This window comes from Danio rerio, chromosome 3 (genome assembly GCF_049306965.1).
Source record: "Danio rerio strain Tuebingen ecotype United States chromosome 3, GRCz12tu, whole genome shotgun sequence".
Classification (NCBI taxonomy): Eukaryota; Metazoa; Chordata; class Actinopteri; order Cypriniformes; family Danionidae; genus Danio; species Danio rerio.
In genome coordinates this window covers 2,733,066-2,751,540 of record NC_133178.1, presented here as the reverse complement: position 1 = coordinate 2,751,540, position 18,475 = coordinate 2,733,066, and the positions used below count along the sequence as shown (strand labels likewise).

The following is an 18,475-nucleotide window of genomic DNA, read 5'->3' as shown; positions in this document are numbered from 1 at the left end:
CAAGCAAAATATCTTTGAGGGTGAAGGCAGTTAGGATCAACACAGCAGCTCTGACTATTCTGACATCCTGCAAAGAAATTTAAGCAGAAACTTTCCAAAAACGTACAAGTTTAATACATGCAAGAATGGTGATATCAAAGAAAGGGACTTATTTTAACATGTACCTTGCCATGTTAGGAGGTTTGTAATTTAAAATAGCTTTTTTTATTCCAGTAAACATGGCAAATTCAACAAATTACTATTTTCAGGTCTTTACAGACTATAACATGTTTTTAAACTCTGTTGTGCATAATGATTTGGAACTGTTGACATGTTAAGTTTTTTTTTTTAATTAAACACTTGACTAAACTGCTAAGCAAGCAAATTAGTTTAATAAAGATTGAAGAAACTGAAGAGGAATTACAGAACAGGAATGAGTCTATTTTGTTTCTGCATGATTAATAAACATGAATCTGTTTATCTTTGTTATTTTCACTTGTAAAATTTGATTAAAGGTAGTATATAACTGATGAAATAATTATACAATAAAAAACTCACAATCAGTTTGGCTCCCATCCCACATCCACATTAAAATATAAGATTATAAAATGCAGGTGTGATATTAGGCATTATTTCTCTAAAAGATGATGAAGACACTCATGAGAGGAACCAGCAGAGCCATCAGAGAAGCACAAAGACAAGACACCTCAGAAACTTTTTCCGGCACCCACGGATCTGTAAACAGGGGAAATAATGCTACAAATCGAACTACAATGTAGAAATGACTGATGCACCATAGAAAAACAACAGTGATACTAATTCACACAGTCATTTGAAACTGCTAAATTTCCTGCTAACATTTGTGCGCTGTTGAGCAGGCTTTTAAACACATCTGATTAGGTATGTTGAAAATGGAAGTGTTTACCTGTACAAAAGAGTATCATGTCTAGTGCTTTTGACAACACTGATAGAAATATCACCTTACTAATAATTTAAATTAGTTTAAATCTTCACCTGTTTTTCTTCCAGACAGCATCAGAGGACCCATTGATATGGAAGTGCTGTCCTGAAGCTCCAGAGACCTGCGCTCTCTCCTGTGCGGCTCAGAGTTACAGCTCTACAGGAGAAGAAGAGATCCAGCACTGTGAGTGTAAACCCCTGTTAAACATCACTGGACAAGCATGAAACATGAAACATTAGTTAATTTGATGATTAATGCTGTTAATTATTATGGATTGTCACTTTTTATTCTCTTGAGAAAAGCACAATCTCATTTGAATTTAAAGCGACAGTCACCAAAACACAGCAATTTGGATTTCAGCCTAAAAGGGTCGAGTTCAAAACATTATTCATGTGGTATTCTGAGATGAAACTTCACACACTTGCTCTAGGGACATCAGAGACCTATTTTACATCTAGTAAAAAAAAATAAGCACAATAGGTTAAATCTGTAGTCTAATTCTAACTAGAGAGTCTCCAGAAGAGGGCAGCAAAAACACGTGTTGTAGCATCCCTGACATTAACGCTGATTATAAGACATTAAAGAGACAGTTCAGCAAAAAATCTAATCAAATCACCATTTACTAGTGCTCAAGTGATTCCAAACCCACTCGATCACTGGACAAATATCTAGATAAGAAAGAACAATTGCCTGAACAATTTGAGAGATCCAGTACTGTGGTGAAAATTTTACACATCTCTTAATAATTAACAAACCTCTTCCCATAACTATTACCATTTTATCCATCTGTTTTGACCACTTTAACCTATCAAGAAGATCTGAAAGAAGCCTCATTTCCTCTACCTGTTCAATAGGCACACTCATTAGACTCATTTAACTGTGGCTTACATTTCAACAGAACGTTTGATCCAAACACAATACTTTTGGTTTTTGTCAAATTTAAAACCATTTTATTATTCTGTACCCACTTTACCACTAATTGTAACTAATTGTATAATGTTTTATCATCTGCACACATCACTGCCCTTGCATGCTTTAAACCCAAAGGAAGATCATTAGTAAAAATAGAAAATAACAACGGTCCTAAACTTCCCTGAAGTACACCACATTGCAACTCTTTTACTTCCGAATAACTTCCATTATAAAATACACTTTTAAACCAATGCACAGTTTGAGGAGTAAATGTATAACTTTTTAATTTTTCAAGCAATAGTTTATGATCCAGTACATCACAAGCAGAGCTAAAATCCAACAATACTGTTACTACTGAATTACTATCATCAATCTGTACTAAACAATCATCAATTATTTGTGTTAATGTTGTTCCTGTTGAATGTCCTACTCGATATGCATGCAGAAAGTCAGAGAATAAACTATTTTATTTAAAAAATAATTGAATTTGTTCACACACTACTGTTACTGTCAAACACTTTACTAAGAACTGCCAATAAACGTATTGGTCGACTATTAGCCCCACTAAAACTCAGTGCTGCAATTTTCTGTAAAGGAACTACCTTTGCTTCTTTCTAAGCTAAAGGGAGACTCCCTTCTTTAATACTCACATTGAAAATACAACTGGTTCCACCAAACAACTGGCCAATAATTTTACAAGGCAACCATCTAAGACAGGCATCTCCAAACTCAGTCATGGAGGGCCGGTGTCCTGCAAAGTTTAGTTCCAACCCTAATCAGACACACCTGGGCTAGCTAATCAAGCTCTTACTAGGCTTTCTAGAAACATCCTTGCAGGTTTGTTGAGGCAAGTTGGAGCTAAAATCTGCAGGACACCAGCCCTCCAAAACCGAATTTGGACACCCCTGATCTAAGTTTTCCCTTCCTGATGGTTTATCTATATTTATCATTCATAATTTTGTTCCACTTGTTGTACATTAACTTCCTTCAATTCAAAGCATAGAGCTGGGTTATCACTTACTATTTTTTCAATTTACTTTCCACTTGATATAATATTATCAGTTCACATTTCTTCCCTAAGCTTATTCACTTCATTTCTAATAAAATCTTTAAAACAATTGGGATTTTCATCTGATTTAATTAAAAAATAAATCACCTATAACAATAAAAAAAGGAGTTTGACCTGATTTCCTACCCATTGTTTCATTAATGATATTCCACAATTTTTCCATCATATTTATTTTCACTTATTTTTAATTGATAAAATGTCCTTTTCTTTTTTCTAATAATCTCAGTTACTTTATTACGCAATTTACAATAGACTTCCCAATCCTGCTTATTCCCAGTTCTATTTGCTATACCCTTTGCCGCATCTCTTTCCGCCATCATGCTCTTCAGTTCATTATCAATCCATGGTGCCCTAATATTCTTCACTGTGTTTCTTCATAGGTGCATGTTTATCCACCAAAAACTACAATAATCTATCAAAAGCTGCTAATGCATCATCAGGATGACCTTCCTTGTAAACATCAGCCCAACATATGTTATTTACATCATTGCAAACTAAGTCCTGACAAAACTTTCTATATGATCTTTTATAAATAACTTTTAGTCTTCCTTTGTTTTTCTAGCGATCGCTAATATACTATGATCACTACACCCAATAGGAACAGATTCACCCTTAGAACACATTTCCACACAGTTTGTATAAATATGGTCAATACAAGAGAAAGTTCTCTCACCAAGACTATTTACATGAATTCCTGTTGGTTGATCAATAACTTGTTTATTACATGCATTAATTACATTCACCACTTTAGTTTTTAGGGAACAGACCCGAGACACCCAATTAATATTTAAACCACCCATTAAGTACATTTCATTTCCAGTATCACATACATTATCAATCATATCACACAATTCACTTACATGACAACTATTTGCACACAGTGGTCTGTAACAACAGCCAACAAGTAATGATTTGACAAATGGTAACTGTGTAGCCACAGAACCTCCACATCTACAGGTATTAAGTCTTGCCTTATCTTCACTGGAATATGACTTTGAATATATAGTTAATATGTAACCCCTCCACCATATTTATTTCTACCTTTCCTGTGAATATTATAAGCATTTATGTTTACTACATCATCTGAAAATGCTTGATCAAGATGTGTTTGTTGTTGCTGTGGTTGGTCTTCTTGATGTTGATGAATTGGTTGGAGTACTTGTTGTTGCTGTTGTTGGTGTTCTTGATGTTGTTGCTGTAGTTGGTGTTCTTGATGTTGTTGCTGTGTTTGGTGTTCTTGATGTTGTTGCTGTGTTTGGTGTTCTTGATGTTGTTGCTGTGGTTGGTGTTCTTGATGTTGTTGCTGTGGTTGGTGTTCTTGATGTTGTAGCTGTAGTTGGTGTTCTTGATGTTGTTGCTGTGTTTGGTGTTCTTGATGTTGTAGCTGTAGTTGGTGTTCTTGATGTTGTTGCTGTAGTTGGTGTTCTTGATGTTGTTGCTGTGTTTGGTGTTCTTGATGTTGTTGCTGTGGTTGGTGTTCTTGATGTTGTTGCTGTGGTTGGTGTTCTTGATGTTGTTGCTGTGTTTGGTGTTCTTGATGTTGTTGCTGTGGTTGGTGTTCTTGATGTTGTTGCTGTGGTTGGTGTTCTTGATGTTGTTGCTGTGGTTGGTGTTCTTGATGTTGTTGCTGTGGTTGGTGTTCTTGATGTTGTTGCTGTAGTTGGTGTTCTTGATGTTGTTGCTGTGTTTGGTGTTCTTGATGTTGTTGCTGTGGTTGGTGTTCTTGATGTTGTTGCTGTGGTTGGTGTTCTTGATGTTGTTGCTGTAGTTGGTGTTCTTGATGTTGTTGCTGTAGTTGGTGTTCTTGATGTTGTAGCTGTAGTTGGTGTTCTTGATGTTGTTGCTGTAGTTGGTGTTCTTGATGTTGTTGCTGTAGTTGGTGTTCTTGATGTTGTTGCTGTAGTTGGTGTTCTTGATGTTGTTGCTGTGGTTGGTGTTATTGATGTTGTTGCTGTGTTTGGTGTACTTGATGTTGTAGCTGTAGTTGGTGTTCTTGATGTTGTTGCTGTGTTTGGTGTTCTTGATGTTGTAGCTGTAGTTGGTGTTCTTGATGTTGTTGCTGTGGTTGGTGTTCTTGATGTTGTTGCTGTAGTTGGTGTTCTTGATGTTGTTGCTGTGTTTGGTGTTCTTGATGTTGTAGCTGTAGTTGGTGTTCTTGATGTTGTTGCTGTAGTTGGTGTTCTTGATGTTGTTGCTGTGTTTGGTGTTCTTGATGTTGTTGCTGTGGTTGGTGTTCTTGATGTTGTTGCTGTGGTTGGTGTTCTTGATGTTGTAGCTGTAGTTGGTGTTCTTGATGTTGTTGCTGTGTTTGGTGTTCTTGATGTTGTTGCTGTAGTTGGTGTTCTTGATGTTGTTGCTGTGTTTGGTGTTCTTGATGTTGTTGCTGTGGTTGGTGTTCTTGATGTTGTTGCTGTGGTTGGTGTTCTTGATGTTGTTGCTGTAGTTGGTGTTCTTGATGTTGTTGCTGTGTTTGGTGTTCTTGATGTTGTTGCTGTGGTTGGTGTTCTTGATGTTGTTGCTGTGGTTGGTGTTCTTGATGTTGTTGCTGTAGTTGGTGTTCTTGATGTTGTTGCTGTAGTTGGTGTTCTTGATGTTGTAGCTGTAGTTGGTGTTCTTGATGTTGTTGCTGTAGTTGGTGTTCTTGATGTTGTTGCTGTAGTTGGTGTTCTTGATGTTGTTGCTGTAGTTGGTGTTCTTGATGTTGTTGCTGTGGTTGGTGTTATTGATGTTGTTGCTGTGTTTGGTGTACTTGATGTTGTAGCTGTAGTTGGTGTTCTTGATGTTGTTGCTGTGGTTGGTGTTATTGATGTTGTTGCTGTGGTTGGTGTTCTTGATGTTGTTGCTGTGGTTGGTGTTATTGATGTTGTTGCTGTGTTTGGTGTTCTTGATGTTGTTGCTGTGGTTGTTGTTCTTGATGTTGTTGCTGTGGTTGGTGTTCTTGATGTTGTTGCTGTGGTTGGTGTTCTTGATGTTGTTGCTGTGGTTGGTGTTCTTGATGTTGTTGCTGTGGTTGGTGTTCTTGATGTTGTTGCTGTAGTTGGTGTTCTTGATGTTGTTGCTGTGTTTGGTGATATTGACGTTGTTGCTGTTGTTGGTGTTCTTGATGTTGTTGCTGTGGTTGTTGTTCTTGATGTTGTAGCTGTAGTTGGTGTTTTTGATGTTGTAGTTGTGGTTGAAGAGACTGTAACATCTGAAATTAATAAGTATATTATCAGTATAAGTAACGTAAACAGAGAGATAACTGACTGAATCATACTAAAGTAAATACTCACTTGCACAATAAACTCCACAAAACATTGGCCTGACAAACTCATAAACATAGTAATTTCCCGGACAGGCTTTGACTTGAATAGGATGTGAGGTGTAACCACAACAGCCTTTCCATGAAGAAACACAGACCTGACGGGTGACCACTCCATCTTCCGGCAGTGGATGAGAACTATTAAGCCAAAATGGTTCTTCAGTGCCACACATGGTCTTATTAACACAGGATTCTGGCATCTGAGCATTCTGACCACTCAAGAGCAGCCTGTACCAGCCGTTCCACTTCACGTTATAATCGCACATTCCATAGTAAACAGTATTGCTGGTTGACCGCCGACGTTCATCCAAAGTGGTATAGTTGTTGCAAGGGTCAACACTTGGGGTTTTGAAAAGTACTATATATAAGAAAGTTTAAAGGAAGTCAACTTAAATATTCCAAGAATATAATCAACAATACAATTCATGTTAATGTAAAACAAAGATAAATGAATGTACCTGCACAGTACGTTGGAGCTGGGATTGAAAGAGCTGGCCTTGTCAGTTTGTAGACATAATACTCTCCAGGACAAGCTTTGACTTGTATTGGGTCAGATCTGTAGTAACTTCCCTGATCATAGTAAGAGCCATAAATGTCACGTGTGACCACTCCATCTTCTAGCTGAGGATGAGATCCGCCAAGCCAGAGAGCACTAAAGCCTCCACACGCCATGTAAGATGCACACCATTCAGGCATCTGAGCACTCAACCCTTTAAGGTAGAGTCGATACCAGCCATTCCAGCTAACAAGAGTGTCATCGTGCTCAGCTATGTAATCTCCTTGATACCAGTAATTGATTGTATTTCTCCAGTAGTTGTCAAGGATGCTGTAGTTAATGCACGGGTCGATATCTGAAAGACAAAAATAGACTGCTAACACATTCATACACAATATGACTCTGCAAAAGTGAGGGTATGTTAATTGTAAGAGTTCCAAATAATATTTGTAAATGTTCTATTTAAATAACAATAAACAGACTGCTCTTTACTTTTTTACCAATACTTTATAACACTTTACCTCCAGAATTGAATCACTTCTCTCCTGCCTGCCTAATATATGGTTGACTCCCTATAACAGCAAATGTCAAAACTTGCCACTGTCATTGCCCTAAATTTGTGTTCTGTGAATACTTTCTACACGTGTTGTGATTAACCTTCTTAATAAATTGTGTGAATGCAACATTTACTTACATGATGTAATACTGGATCCAGTGATTATATTTGGACTTACAGTGGAAACAGATTGTGAAATTGTGCTAACATCTGCAAAAACAAAAGCAATAAAAAAAACTGTGACAGCTGAAATAATTGTCATAAACTACATTTAAAAAAGTAGAGAACATTGTACCTGTGCAGTATCCTGAAAGCCAGAATTGTGGGTTCACAAGTTCATAGACATAGTAATTTCCTGGACATGCTTTCACTCTGATGGGTTTTGACTTGTATATGCAGTTACCATTCCCATAGTTTCCTGTTTGTACTTCCCTGATCACCACTCCATCCTCAATATGAGGATGAGGACCACTGAGTGATAGACTCAGGTGTGCATTACATTTGTATGCACTAACACAGGTTTCTGGCATTCGGATGTCCATTCCATAGTAGAAAAGCCGGTACCATCCATGCCAGGAGAAAGACTCATCCCAAATATATTCTCCACTTTCATTGTTGGCTCTCCAGGGACGATCCATAGACTCGTAGCTGTAGCAGGGGTCACTGCTGATGTTCTGGAAAGCAACTGTAAAAAATAAAATACTTGTTTGTGAAAGTACTGTTAAATGCTGTTTGTAAATTAAGAATCTAGAAAACAAGTGTCACCAGGCCAATTATAAAAATTATACTCAGCCCCACTAAAAATTTTACCTCCAGCAAAAGTGTAGCACCTAATAAACCTTTTAAAATTTTTAATTGTAAAATTTACTTTTAATATAAAACACATTACAGTACATGTAGCAATAACTACACGGTTGGACAATGAAAAACGGGCCAATTTAACGTTGCAGGATTCATGGCTAAATTTCTGCACCTTGATTGCCAATGTTCATTGATCTTGATTCCACCAGTAAGAGCAGAGTGTGAAGATTTAATTAGCAAAGTAATAGCACAGTTTTGCTTAAAATATTGCAATGCTCACAACATTATGGGTGACATATCAGAGCTTAAAAGTGGACAAATTGTTGGTGTGTGTCTTGCTGGCACATCTGTGACCAATACAGCAAGTCTTTGTGATTATCAATAGCCACAGAATCCAGAGTAATGTCCGCAAACCACCAAGATTTACATTTACATTTTCACTTAGTCATTTAGCAGACGCTTTTATCCAAAGCGACTTACAAATGAGGACAAGCAAGCAATTTACACAACTATAAGAGCAACAATGAATAAGTGCTGTAAACAAGTTTCAGGTGTGTAAAGACAGTGTGAGAAGCAAAACATTAGTCTTTTTTTTTTTTGTAGTTAGTGGAGAAGCCAGAGGGAATTGCAGATTAGTAAGGAAAGTGGAGACTAAATAGTTGAGTTTTTAGTCGTTTCTTTAAAATAGCGAGTGACTCTGCCGTTCTGATGGAGTTAGGGAGTTCATTCCACCAACTGGGCAGATTGAATGCGAGCGTTCGGGAAAGGGTTTTCTTCCTTCTTTGGGATGGAACCATGAGGCGACGTTCATTCACAGAACGCAAGTTTCTGGAGGGCACATAAGTCTGCAGAAGTGAGAGCAGATAAGAAGGAGCAAAGCCAGAAGTCGCTTTGTAGGCAAACATCAAAGCTTTGAATTTGATGCAAGCAGCAACTGGCAGCCAGTGCAAACGGATGAGCAGCGGAGTGACATGTGCTCTTTTAGGTTCATTGAAGACCACTCGTGCTGCTGCATTCTGAAGCAGCTGAAGAGGTTTGATAGAGTTAGCTGGTAGCCCGGCTAGTAGAGAGTTGCAATAGTCCAGTCTGGAGAGAACAAGAGCTTGAACAAGGAGATGAGCTGCATGTTCAGATAAGAAGGGTCGGATCTTTCTGATGTTGTAGAGTGCGAATCTGCAAGATCGAGCAGTTCTAGAGATGTGGTCAGAGAAGTTTAGGTTGGTCATCAATCGTTACTCCAAGGCTTTTCACCTTTTTGGATGCAGTAATGTTTGCCCCGTCCATCTGGATTGAAAAGTTGTGATGCAGATCCAACAGAAGGAACTGTGGACCCAGAGGAATCTGTCTGAAAGGAATGTCTGGATTTTAACCCAGATTGCAGCCAAAAAATAAAACTACAGCTGATCAACTCACTGCAAAAAAAGATGTACACCTCAACTCTCCTGTTTCCACCAAAACTGTTGGTTGGCAGCTCCATGGGATCAATATTCAAGGTTGGGCTGCTATAGCCAAACCCTTGGTCACTCGTGCCAATGCCAAACATTGGTTTCAATGGTGCCAGCAGTTAGGGCTGTCGACAATGTGAAACATGTATTGTTCTCTGATAATTCCACCTTCACTGTCTTTCTCATATCCAGGAGAAGTGTGGAGAAGCCCCAAAAGAAGCGTACCACCTGGACTGTTGCATGCCCAGAGTGAAGCATGGGGGTGGATTAGTGATTATTTGGGCTGCAATATCATGGCATTCCCTAGGCTCAAAACTTGAGCTAGATGGGTTGCCAAAGACTACCTAACAATCCTGGCGGACCATGTGCACCCAATGTTTTAAACCTTGTATCGTGAAGGCAGTGCTATGTATTAGGATGACCAATACACACCGCAAGACTGGTGACAGAGTGGTTTCATGAACATATAGGTGAAGTTGAACATCTCCCGTGGCCTGCACATCACCAGATCTACATATTATTGAGCCATTTTGGGGTGTTTTGGAGGAGCGAGTCAGGAAATAGTCAGGAAAGGTTTTCCTCCAGCAGCATCACCTAGTGACCTGACCACTATTCTGCAAGAAGAATGGCTCAAAATCATTCTGGCCACTGTGTAGGACATGTATGTGATATTCCTAAGACTAATTGATACTGTATTGACCGCAAAAGGAAGCCCAACACCATACTAATGCATAATTGTAGTCTAAAACAAGCTGTGTTAGTTTCATTGTCCAACCCTTGTATGTCATAGTCATCCATAGAAATGATTAAAGACAGAAACACCCATCTACTCGTTTGAACTGTTTATCAGAGTGGTTTACAGAGATAAAAACATAACTAGTTTTACATTAAATTAATTGACATTTTTTAAAAAACAGACGCAAAATTGTATTGAAATCAGCAAAATTAGTTGTTTTGCATAGTTGTTACGCATGTGTATCAATACAGTGGAATATGTCTAGAATAGGTTTAGTATGCAACCCTGCCATATTATGCAAATACTTTTAAAATATTTTTTTTATAAATAAATATGTACTATTATTGTGATACCCTCATGTTAGGCTGAGCCTCTCTAAACTGAAAATGCTCAAATTGAATCTGCTACATGGTAAATCTTTGGGCTAAACTTATTCCAGGGATAAATAGTAATGTACCTGCACAGTATGACGGCTTGTAAATCGACAGATCTGGCTTGACAAGCTTGTAGACGTAATAATCTCCAGGACAGGCTTTGACCTGGATGGATGCAGACCTGTAGCCTCCGCACTGGTAAGAGTTCATATAACTTCCAAAAACCTCACGCGTCACCACTCCATCCTCAAGTCTTGGATGAGAACCGTTGAGATACAGTCCAAGATTACCACCACAACCAACACGACTCACGCACCACTCAGACATCTGCGCACTTTGTCCATTCAGATACAGTCGATACCAGCCGCTCCATTCAACTAGACTGTCATTATATTGAGAGTACTGAAAGGGATCTTGGTGTATGTCTCTCCAGTATTCATCAAGAGTGGTATAATTATAGCATGGATCAAACCTGGAAGGTGCAACCTCTGAGAATATAGTGCCAAACAAACAGAAGACAATTGTTTAGTTATTGTCCTCTTACTGTGACAAATTCTGCAGTAAACAATGTTCACTGTGTCAGTATGACTGGGTAAATTGGAATGGAGAGTATATTAACATTTATAAGAAAGTTTAAATAATTTATTAAAAGTATAATACTTTTTTAATCTGTTGCATACTGTGTTGTATGGTGTTGTTTTTTTATCATTTATTTTCCTGAAGCAGAAGATTATCTTAATGTAGTAAAGTCACTGGGTGTGTCTTCAATGCAACTAAGCCAGAATTATAAATGACTTTTGATATGAGTTGATTGTGTGTCATAGTGAGAAATTGTGTTATTTGTTTTTGTATGTGTTAACAATTAAGTGCCTGTCCAGAAATGCTATTAAAACTTAATGAAGCAAGACAATACCAGTAGTGTTTGGGCGAGTAATGGCTGTTGGTGTTCTTGGTGTTGTTGCTGTGGTTATTGCTGTGGTTGATGTTCTTGGTGTTGTTGCCGTTGTCAAAGAGGCTGCACCAAGTCTTGTGATGTCTGACATTAGAAAAATTGTATGTATATCAATAATTAAGACAGGAATGTAAATGACAAATACATATAAGTAAACACCCACCTACGCAGTACGCTCCACAAAATATTTGATTTGCAAACTCATAAACATAGTAATTTCCTGGACAAGCCTTGACTTGAATAGGGATAGATTTAAAATAGCAGCAGTCATTTAAATCGGATGCACATATGTGTCGCATGACCACTCCATCTTCCAGCTGCGGATGAGAGCCGTTGAGCCACATTGGGAAAAGAGTGCCACACTGACTAACACAGGATTCTGACATCTGAGCACTCTGACCGTTGTAAACCAGTCTATACCAGCCCTGGAAAAAATCACAGTTTCTAACGTTCCAGTCATGGGAAACATTTGTTGCTCTCCAAGTGTCATTCAGAATTTTATATTTGTTGCAGGGGTCGATACTTGGAGCGGTGAAACGGACTATTGAAAAGAAGAAACAGAACATTATATACCACAGTGGAATGGACTTTAGACAATTGTATGAAAACCTACAATAATTTCCAATATTCCTGTCAGATACAGTATAAGATGAAAAATGATGTACCTGCACAATAAACAGGAGCTGGGATTGAAAGTCGAGGTTTGGTGAATTTGTAGACGTAATACTTTCCAGGACAAGCTTTGACTTGGATTGGGTCAGATCTGTAGTAACTGCACTGCTCAAAGTGGGAACCGTAAATGTCACGAGTAACAACTCCATCTGCTACCTGAGGATGAGGTCCACCAAGCCACAGAGAACTAAAACCTCCACACGCCATGTCAGACACGCACCATTCAGGCATCTGAGCGCTCAACCCATTAAGGTAGAGTCGATACCAGCCATCCCAGTTACCATGAGTGTCATCATAATCAGCATTCAGACCATTTGTATGACCGTAACCAATTACGTTTCTCCAGTTGTCGTTGATGGTTTTGTAGTTGGTGCACGGGTCATAATCTGAGAGATGACAAGATCAAAGCAAAGCATCTTTAACAAGAGACTTCATATGTGCAAATCTGAACATGTCAAAAAGAGAGTCGCATGCCTCATTTTCACTGACCATTTACAGTACAATACAATAAGGGACAGTACAATGCAATATGGGTTCCACTGCCAGCAGTAGCCTAAGTTGGTTGGCACAGTGTGCGATAGAAAGTTTTGATCATGTTCATTCATCAACTAGTGAAGTTTAGTTTCGAGTGGAGTATGTGCTCATGACTGACCCAGCTAGTCCACATTAGCTAATCGTGATCCTCCGATCAAAGGATGCCAAGTCACTATATATATATATATATATATTCATTCATTTTCTTGTCGGCTTAGTCCCTTTATTAATCCGGGGTTGCCACAGCGGAATGAACCGCCAACTTATCCAGCAGGTTTTTTACGCAGCGGATGCCCTTCCAGACGCAACCCATCTCTGGGAAACGCACACACACACACAATCACACTCATACACTGGACAATTTAGCCGACCCAATTCACCTGTACCACATGTGTTTGGACTGTGGGGAAAATCGGAGCACCCGGAGGAAACCCACGCGAACGCAGGGAGAACATGCAAACTCCACACAGAAACGCCAACTGAGCCAAGGTTTGACCAAGCGACCTTCTTGCTGTGAGATGACAGCACTACCTACTGCACCACTATGTCGCCCATGTATATATATATATATATCTCTTCGTCTGGATGAAACCCCCCTCCTCCCCTTCTTTATGCAGAATGGGCGGCCCGGTGGCCCAGTGACTAGCACTGTTGCCTCACAGCAAGAATACCAACGGCGTCGGACCCTCGCTGAGCCATCCGGTATTTCTGTGCCGAGTTTGCATGTTCTCCCTGTGTCTGTGTGGGTTTCCCCCAGGTTCCCCGGTTTCCTCCCACCTTCCAAATGTGCTCCATATAATAGATGAAATAAGCCTAAATATTTTTTTCCCTAATGTCTTACTCTTAGGAAGTTTGCCTTGGCCTCAGCAGCGAGGGAGTTTGAGATTGACCTGAGCTCAATCTCCCCTCGCCCTGCGAAAGAGGGGAGCCCTGGGCTTGAGGATCCCTTGAGCTCAGGGCTCTCTCCCGGGACAGCATGCCAAACAAGCCATGTATAAATCATGAGCTAAGTGTGAACTCTTGAAAAGAAAATTTCTTTACTATTTTCTTTAGAACTTCATTATTTAAAATGTAGATAAGTGTGCACAAATAGGGAGGAAGTGATGCAACTTGTGCTTCACACACATTTAGACACAACATATGAACGGTCCTGTAAACAACAAAAGACAAACTGCAGATCCTGTTCTTCTTGGCATGTGGCTGTTCGTCGCAATAAGACGACAAGCATCTTTTGAGCTAGACCGACAATGGTTTATTGCTGCACCGCATCATTTTACGGTACATTTGGGTACTGTATATCATTCTGGTACCATTCTCAACTTCTGACAGTGGAAACTGACATAGAGTACTGTACTGTACTTTACCATACTGTAACACTCAGTTGAAATGAGCCATTATTATTATGATTATCAACATACTCTGATTGTTGCTGGATACAGTGGTTACAACTGGACTTATAGTGGTAGTCGGCTGTGAAATGCTGCTAACATCTGGAGGAAAATGGATGAAATGATGTTAAATAGTTTATCTAATTAATAAGATATTGTTAAAAAGTGGTTAAAAGTATGGTAGCTTACTTGTGCAGTATCCTGCACACCAAACGTCTGGGTTCACAAGTTCATAGACATAGTATTTCCCCGGACATGCTTTCACTCTGATGGGCTTGGGTTTGTAGACACAGCAGCGAGTGTCGTAAGCTGCTCCACAGACCTGCCTGATCACCACTCCATCCTCAATCTGAGGGTGAGGACCATTGAGTGTCAGAGTGATATAGGTGTTACATCTGTCAGAAAGAACACAGGTTTCTGGGATCTGGATGTCCATTCCATAGTAGAAAAGCCGGTACCAGCCATTCCATGAGAAACCTCTATCACAAATACGATCTCTGCTTTCATTGTTGCCTCTCCAGGGACGATCCAGAGACTGATAGTTGTTGCAGGGGTCACTGGTGATGTTCTGGTAAGCAACTGTCATGGAGTTTAGAGCATGTTTAGATTCATGATTTGGATAAATTAGTGTTGTGCTGTCTGACTAAAATGAGGGAAGCTTTTATAGTTTTGATTTCAGGATTTGAGGTACTGCACAGTGTTGATTTCCTTAAATTACCTTACACATAAAGCATAGTCTCATCATATTGACTCACCTGCACAATACATTGGCTTGGGGATTGTAGTATTAGGTTTGACAAATTCATAGACGTAGTAATTTCCTGGACAGGCTTTGACTCTAATGGGTTTGGACTTATAGCTGCCACAAGAGGAAGATGACCATGTCCACCACCAATCATTAGTTCCCACCACTTTACGGGTCACGATTCCTTCTTCAAGTGTGGGATGAGAACCATTGAGAGACAGTCCAGTTTCTCCACCACAGTGTGTAGCACTCACACACCACTCAGACATCTGGGCACTTTGTCCATTCAGATACAGCCGATACCAGCCGCTCCATTCAACAAGGGTGTCGTCACGTGATGTGGAGGAAGCGCTGTAAAAGTTTGGCTTTATGTCTCTCCAGAACTCATTAATAGTAGTGTAGTTATAGCATGGGTCATAGCTGGAAGAACCTGATGTTGAATAATAATTACAGTAGTTACATACATTAATATATATATTCTCATTGTTAGTTACTAATTTTACATTAGCAATACAGTAACTTCTTTCTGGATGGCAGTTGAGTGGATTGAGGATGAGTTGGGTAATCTGACTATTGGAGCCTTTTTTTGTTCAGATTCAATAAGCAATGTTATATGGTGCATTTCAGTTTTGCATGTTTTTGTTTGGGATTGTTTGCATTTGTGAACTTGCTACTCCAATCAGAAAAAGTTGGGACTTCCAAATTTACTTTGACTTGTATTTCATTGTAGACAACGTAAACACAAAATGTTTATTGTATTAATACATTATATTTTATAAATATACAGTTGAAGTCAGGATTATTAGCCCCTCTTTGATTTTTCTTTTCTTTTTTAAATATTCAGGAAGATTCAGGAAATGTTCACAGTATGTCTGATAATATTTTTTCTTCTGTAGAAAGTCTTATTTGTTTTATTTCAGCTAGAATAAAATCAGTTTAATTTTTTTAATCATTTTAAAATGAAAATTATTAGCTCCCTTTAAGCTATATAAGTTTTTGGTAGTCTACAGAACAAACCATCGTCATACAATAACTTGCCTAATTACCCTAACCTGCCTATTTAACCTGATAGCCTAGTTAAGCCTTTAAATGTCACTTTAAGCTGTATAGAAGTGTCTTGAAAATTTTCTAGTCAAATATTATTTACTGTCATCATGTCAAAGATAAAATAAATCAGTTATTAGAAATGCGTTATTAAAACTATTATGTTTAGAAATGTGTTGAAAAAATCTCTCCGTTAAACAGAATCAGGGGGGCTAATAAATCTGACTTCAACTGTATATCATTGAAAATTCTATCCAAAAAGACAGCTCTGCTGATTGTGTTGGCATCGTTCAAGCGATTCAGGAATTTGGAGGCATTTTCAGCCTGGATTAGGGGCGGCCTACACTCATGTTTTCCTGAGACCGGGTATGTGCCCAAGATTGCTATCAACCCATTTCGAGATCAGGTGGTGATCCTGCAAGCCCTGCCTTCAGAGGAGGCAGACCCAGCCCATTAACTGCTTTGTCCCGTTCGTGCTTTGCACCTTTACATGGAATGAATGCAAAACTTAAGATCTTGTGAACAGCTTTTAAATGTTATAGTGGTCGGCAGAAGGGAAGTGGCGTATCGAAACAGAGGTTTGGCCCACTGGATAGATGATGTCATCGTCCCTGCTTATCAGTGCCAAGGTGAGCTGCGCCCCTAAACATGTGAGCGCACTCTACCAGACGTGTCGCCTCCTCCTGGGCACACAGCGCCTCTCACAGATATCTGCAGAGCTTCAGGCTGTGTGACACCTAACACATTTGAAAGATTTTATAATCTTCTAGTGGAGCCTGTTTCCTCCCGATTACAAAGTAACCCTGGTCAATCGGTAGGAAATGAAGCTCTGTGTCAAGAAACGCTTGCTGCGCCATGCTCCCTAACCTGGAGATGTGTGTGCCTTTTTTATTCTGCTTGTAAGTTTCCCTCTTGGTAAACCCTAGAAAATCCTGCTGAGGCCCCCAGCACCGACTCAGGGGAGGAGTCGAGTGCATGGCTCAGTGTGATGTCTGGTATGCCCATTTTGGTCTACCTACATGCTAAGGTTCGTTGCCAGCTATGCGCGGTCCCCCATGGCGACCCCATATGCTTATTTCAGTCAAGGAGTGTTCCCGCTGACCAGTCAGACCTCTTGTCTTCCCTACCCACTAATCAGCTTATCATATGTAACACGCGCCTTTTATAGGGCTAGTCCATATGCTCTTATTCCCATCAATTTTCCCCTCTTGGGTAACAGGTTGCCTCCGCAGCATCCTTCCTCTTTAGGGAATGGCAGCTTTCCCAACGCACTGTTGTATCCTAAAATCCCTAGTCTATATTAGCTAGTGTAGCGAGTATACCGATGCCACGTCGCCCTGGACCAAGATTCACCCCAGCTGGCACCTCATCAGCACATGATCACTCACAGCTGGAGCTCATCAGCCAGAGAGGCATTAAAGCCAGCCCCACACAAGAGGAAGACGAGCTTCATTCTCAGATGACTCCCTGTGCTAACGCTTGTGTCTCTCTTTCTCTCCTACAGCGGACTCCAGCTCGTGACGATCCAGCATTCAAAATCTCACTCTCCTTCACCTTCTCCCCGGAGCACCAGAGCACCATTACCAAGAAGAGCACCGTATTTTCAGCACATTCACTTTGTAAATAAAGCACCCTCCAGGGACTTGTTTGTAACTAACGCGACTGTGTATGTGTTTTCCCTCTGCCTCGCTATACTAGGTAAAAGCATACTTGCTACCCCTCATCTAAATTTTCTAATTATTCCCTTGTACTGGTAACTAAAGGGCCTAGGGGATGTTGAAAGGTTGCGCTCTTGGTGATGCATGTGCACTCATGCTATGCTTGGCAAACTTCACATCAGGAGCGTGACGGGCTTAGCTGCAGTGGCATTTTCCATGCAGTCTCCCATACTCTGATACCAGATACACGTTGAAGTTCCCATGTAAGGGAATGTCCTGGTTACATTCGTAACCCACGTTCCCCGAATAGGGAACAGAGACATGTGTCTCCACTACTGACAGCTGTGGAGCTGAGCTTCTCCAATTAATTTTGGCATTCATTGGCCCATTTTCTTACTCTTCAGAGTGATTGGTCACCTGACGCACTCCCATACTCTGTTACCAGACACAGGTCTCCATTCCCTATATGGGGAACGTTGGTTGTGGACGTAGCCAGGACGTTCGTAAGAATCTCCAGGACAGGCTTTGACCTGGATAGATGCAGACCTGTAGCCTCCACACTGGTAAGAGTTTATATAACTTCCAAAAACCTCAAGTGTCACCACTCTATCCTCAAGTCTTGAATGAGAACCATTGAGATTCAATCCAACATCACCACCACAACCAATATAACTCACACACCACTCAGACATCTGCGCACTTTGTCCATTCAGATACAGTCGATACCAGCCGCTCCATTCAACTAGACTGTCATTATGTCCATAAGACTGATATTGGCTTTGTCGTATGTCTCTCCAGTATTCGTCAAGAGTGGTGTAATTTTAGCATGGATCAAACCTGGAAGGTGCAACC

At 40.0% G+C, this 18,475-nt stretch overlaps 4 protein-coding genes across 6 annotated transcripts in view; 1 reads left to right on the top strand and 3 right to left on the bottom strand.

Annotated features, from left to right (window-relative positions):
* LOC137490032 (interferon-induced very large GTPase 1) overlaps positions 1–17,620 on the top strand; it is a 114,746-nt gene extending 97,126 nt beyond the window's left edge. The window contains exons 3-4 of one of the 2 annotated variants that reach the window (XR_012400694.1): positions 1,009–1,123; positions 17,470–17,620. The gene's annotated coding sequence lies outside the window, so the exon portion shown is untranslated. The remainder of the gene's footprint in view (positions 1–1,008; positions 1,124–17,469) is intronic. The other variant, XR_012400693.1, reaches the window with a different exon arrangement.
* Positions 1–18,475, bottom strand: part of LOC141381087 (uncharacterized) — a 460,537-nt gene that overhangs the window by 438,266 nt on the left and 3,796 nt on the right. The gene's annotated exons all lie outside the window — the stretch shown is intronic.
* LOC141381347 (uncharacterized) lies at positions 6,106–11,673 on the bottom strand. Its single transcript, XM_073945293.1, has 6 exons — positions 11,652–11,673; positions 10,714–11,118; positions 7,570–7,959; positions 7,413–7,484; positions 6,681–7,073; positions 6,106–6,580 (listed from the first exon to the last, which is right to left on the bottom strand). The coding sequence occupies exons 1-6, from the start codon at positions 11,671–11,673 to the stop codon at positions 6,177–6,179; spliced, it is 1,686 nt and encodes a 561-aa protein (XP_073801394.1). The 3' UTR covers positions 6,106–6,176.
* Positions 11,651–14,843, bottom strand: LOC141381092 (uncharacterized). The gene is made up of 4 exons (XM_073943908.1): positions 14,366–14,843; positions 14,207–14,278; positions 12,248–12,640; positions 11,651–12,123 (listed from the first exon to the last, which is right to left on the bottom strand). The coding sequence occupies exons 1-4, from the start codon at positions 14,760–14,762 to the stop codon at positions 11,693–11,695; spliced, it is 1,293 nt and encodes a 430-aa protein (XP_073800009.1). The 5' UTR covers positions 14,763–14,843; the 3' UTR covers positions 11,651–11,692.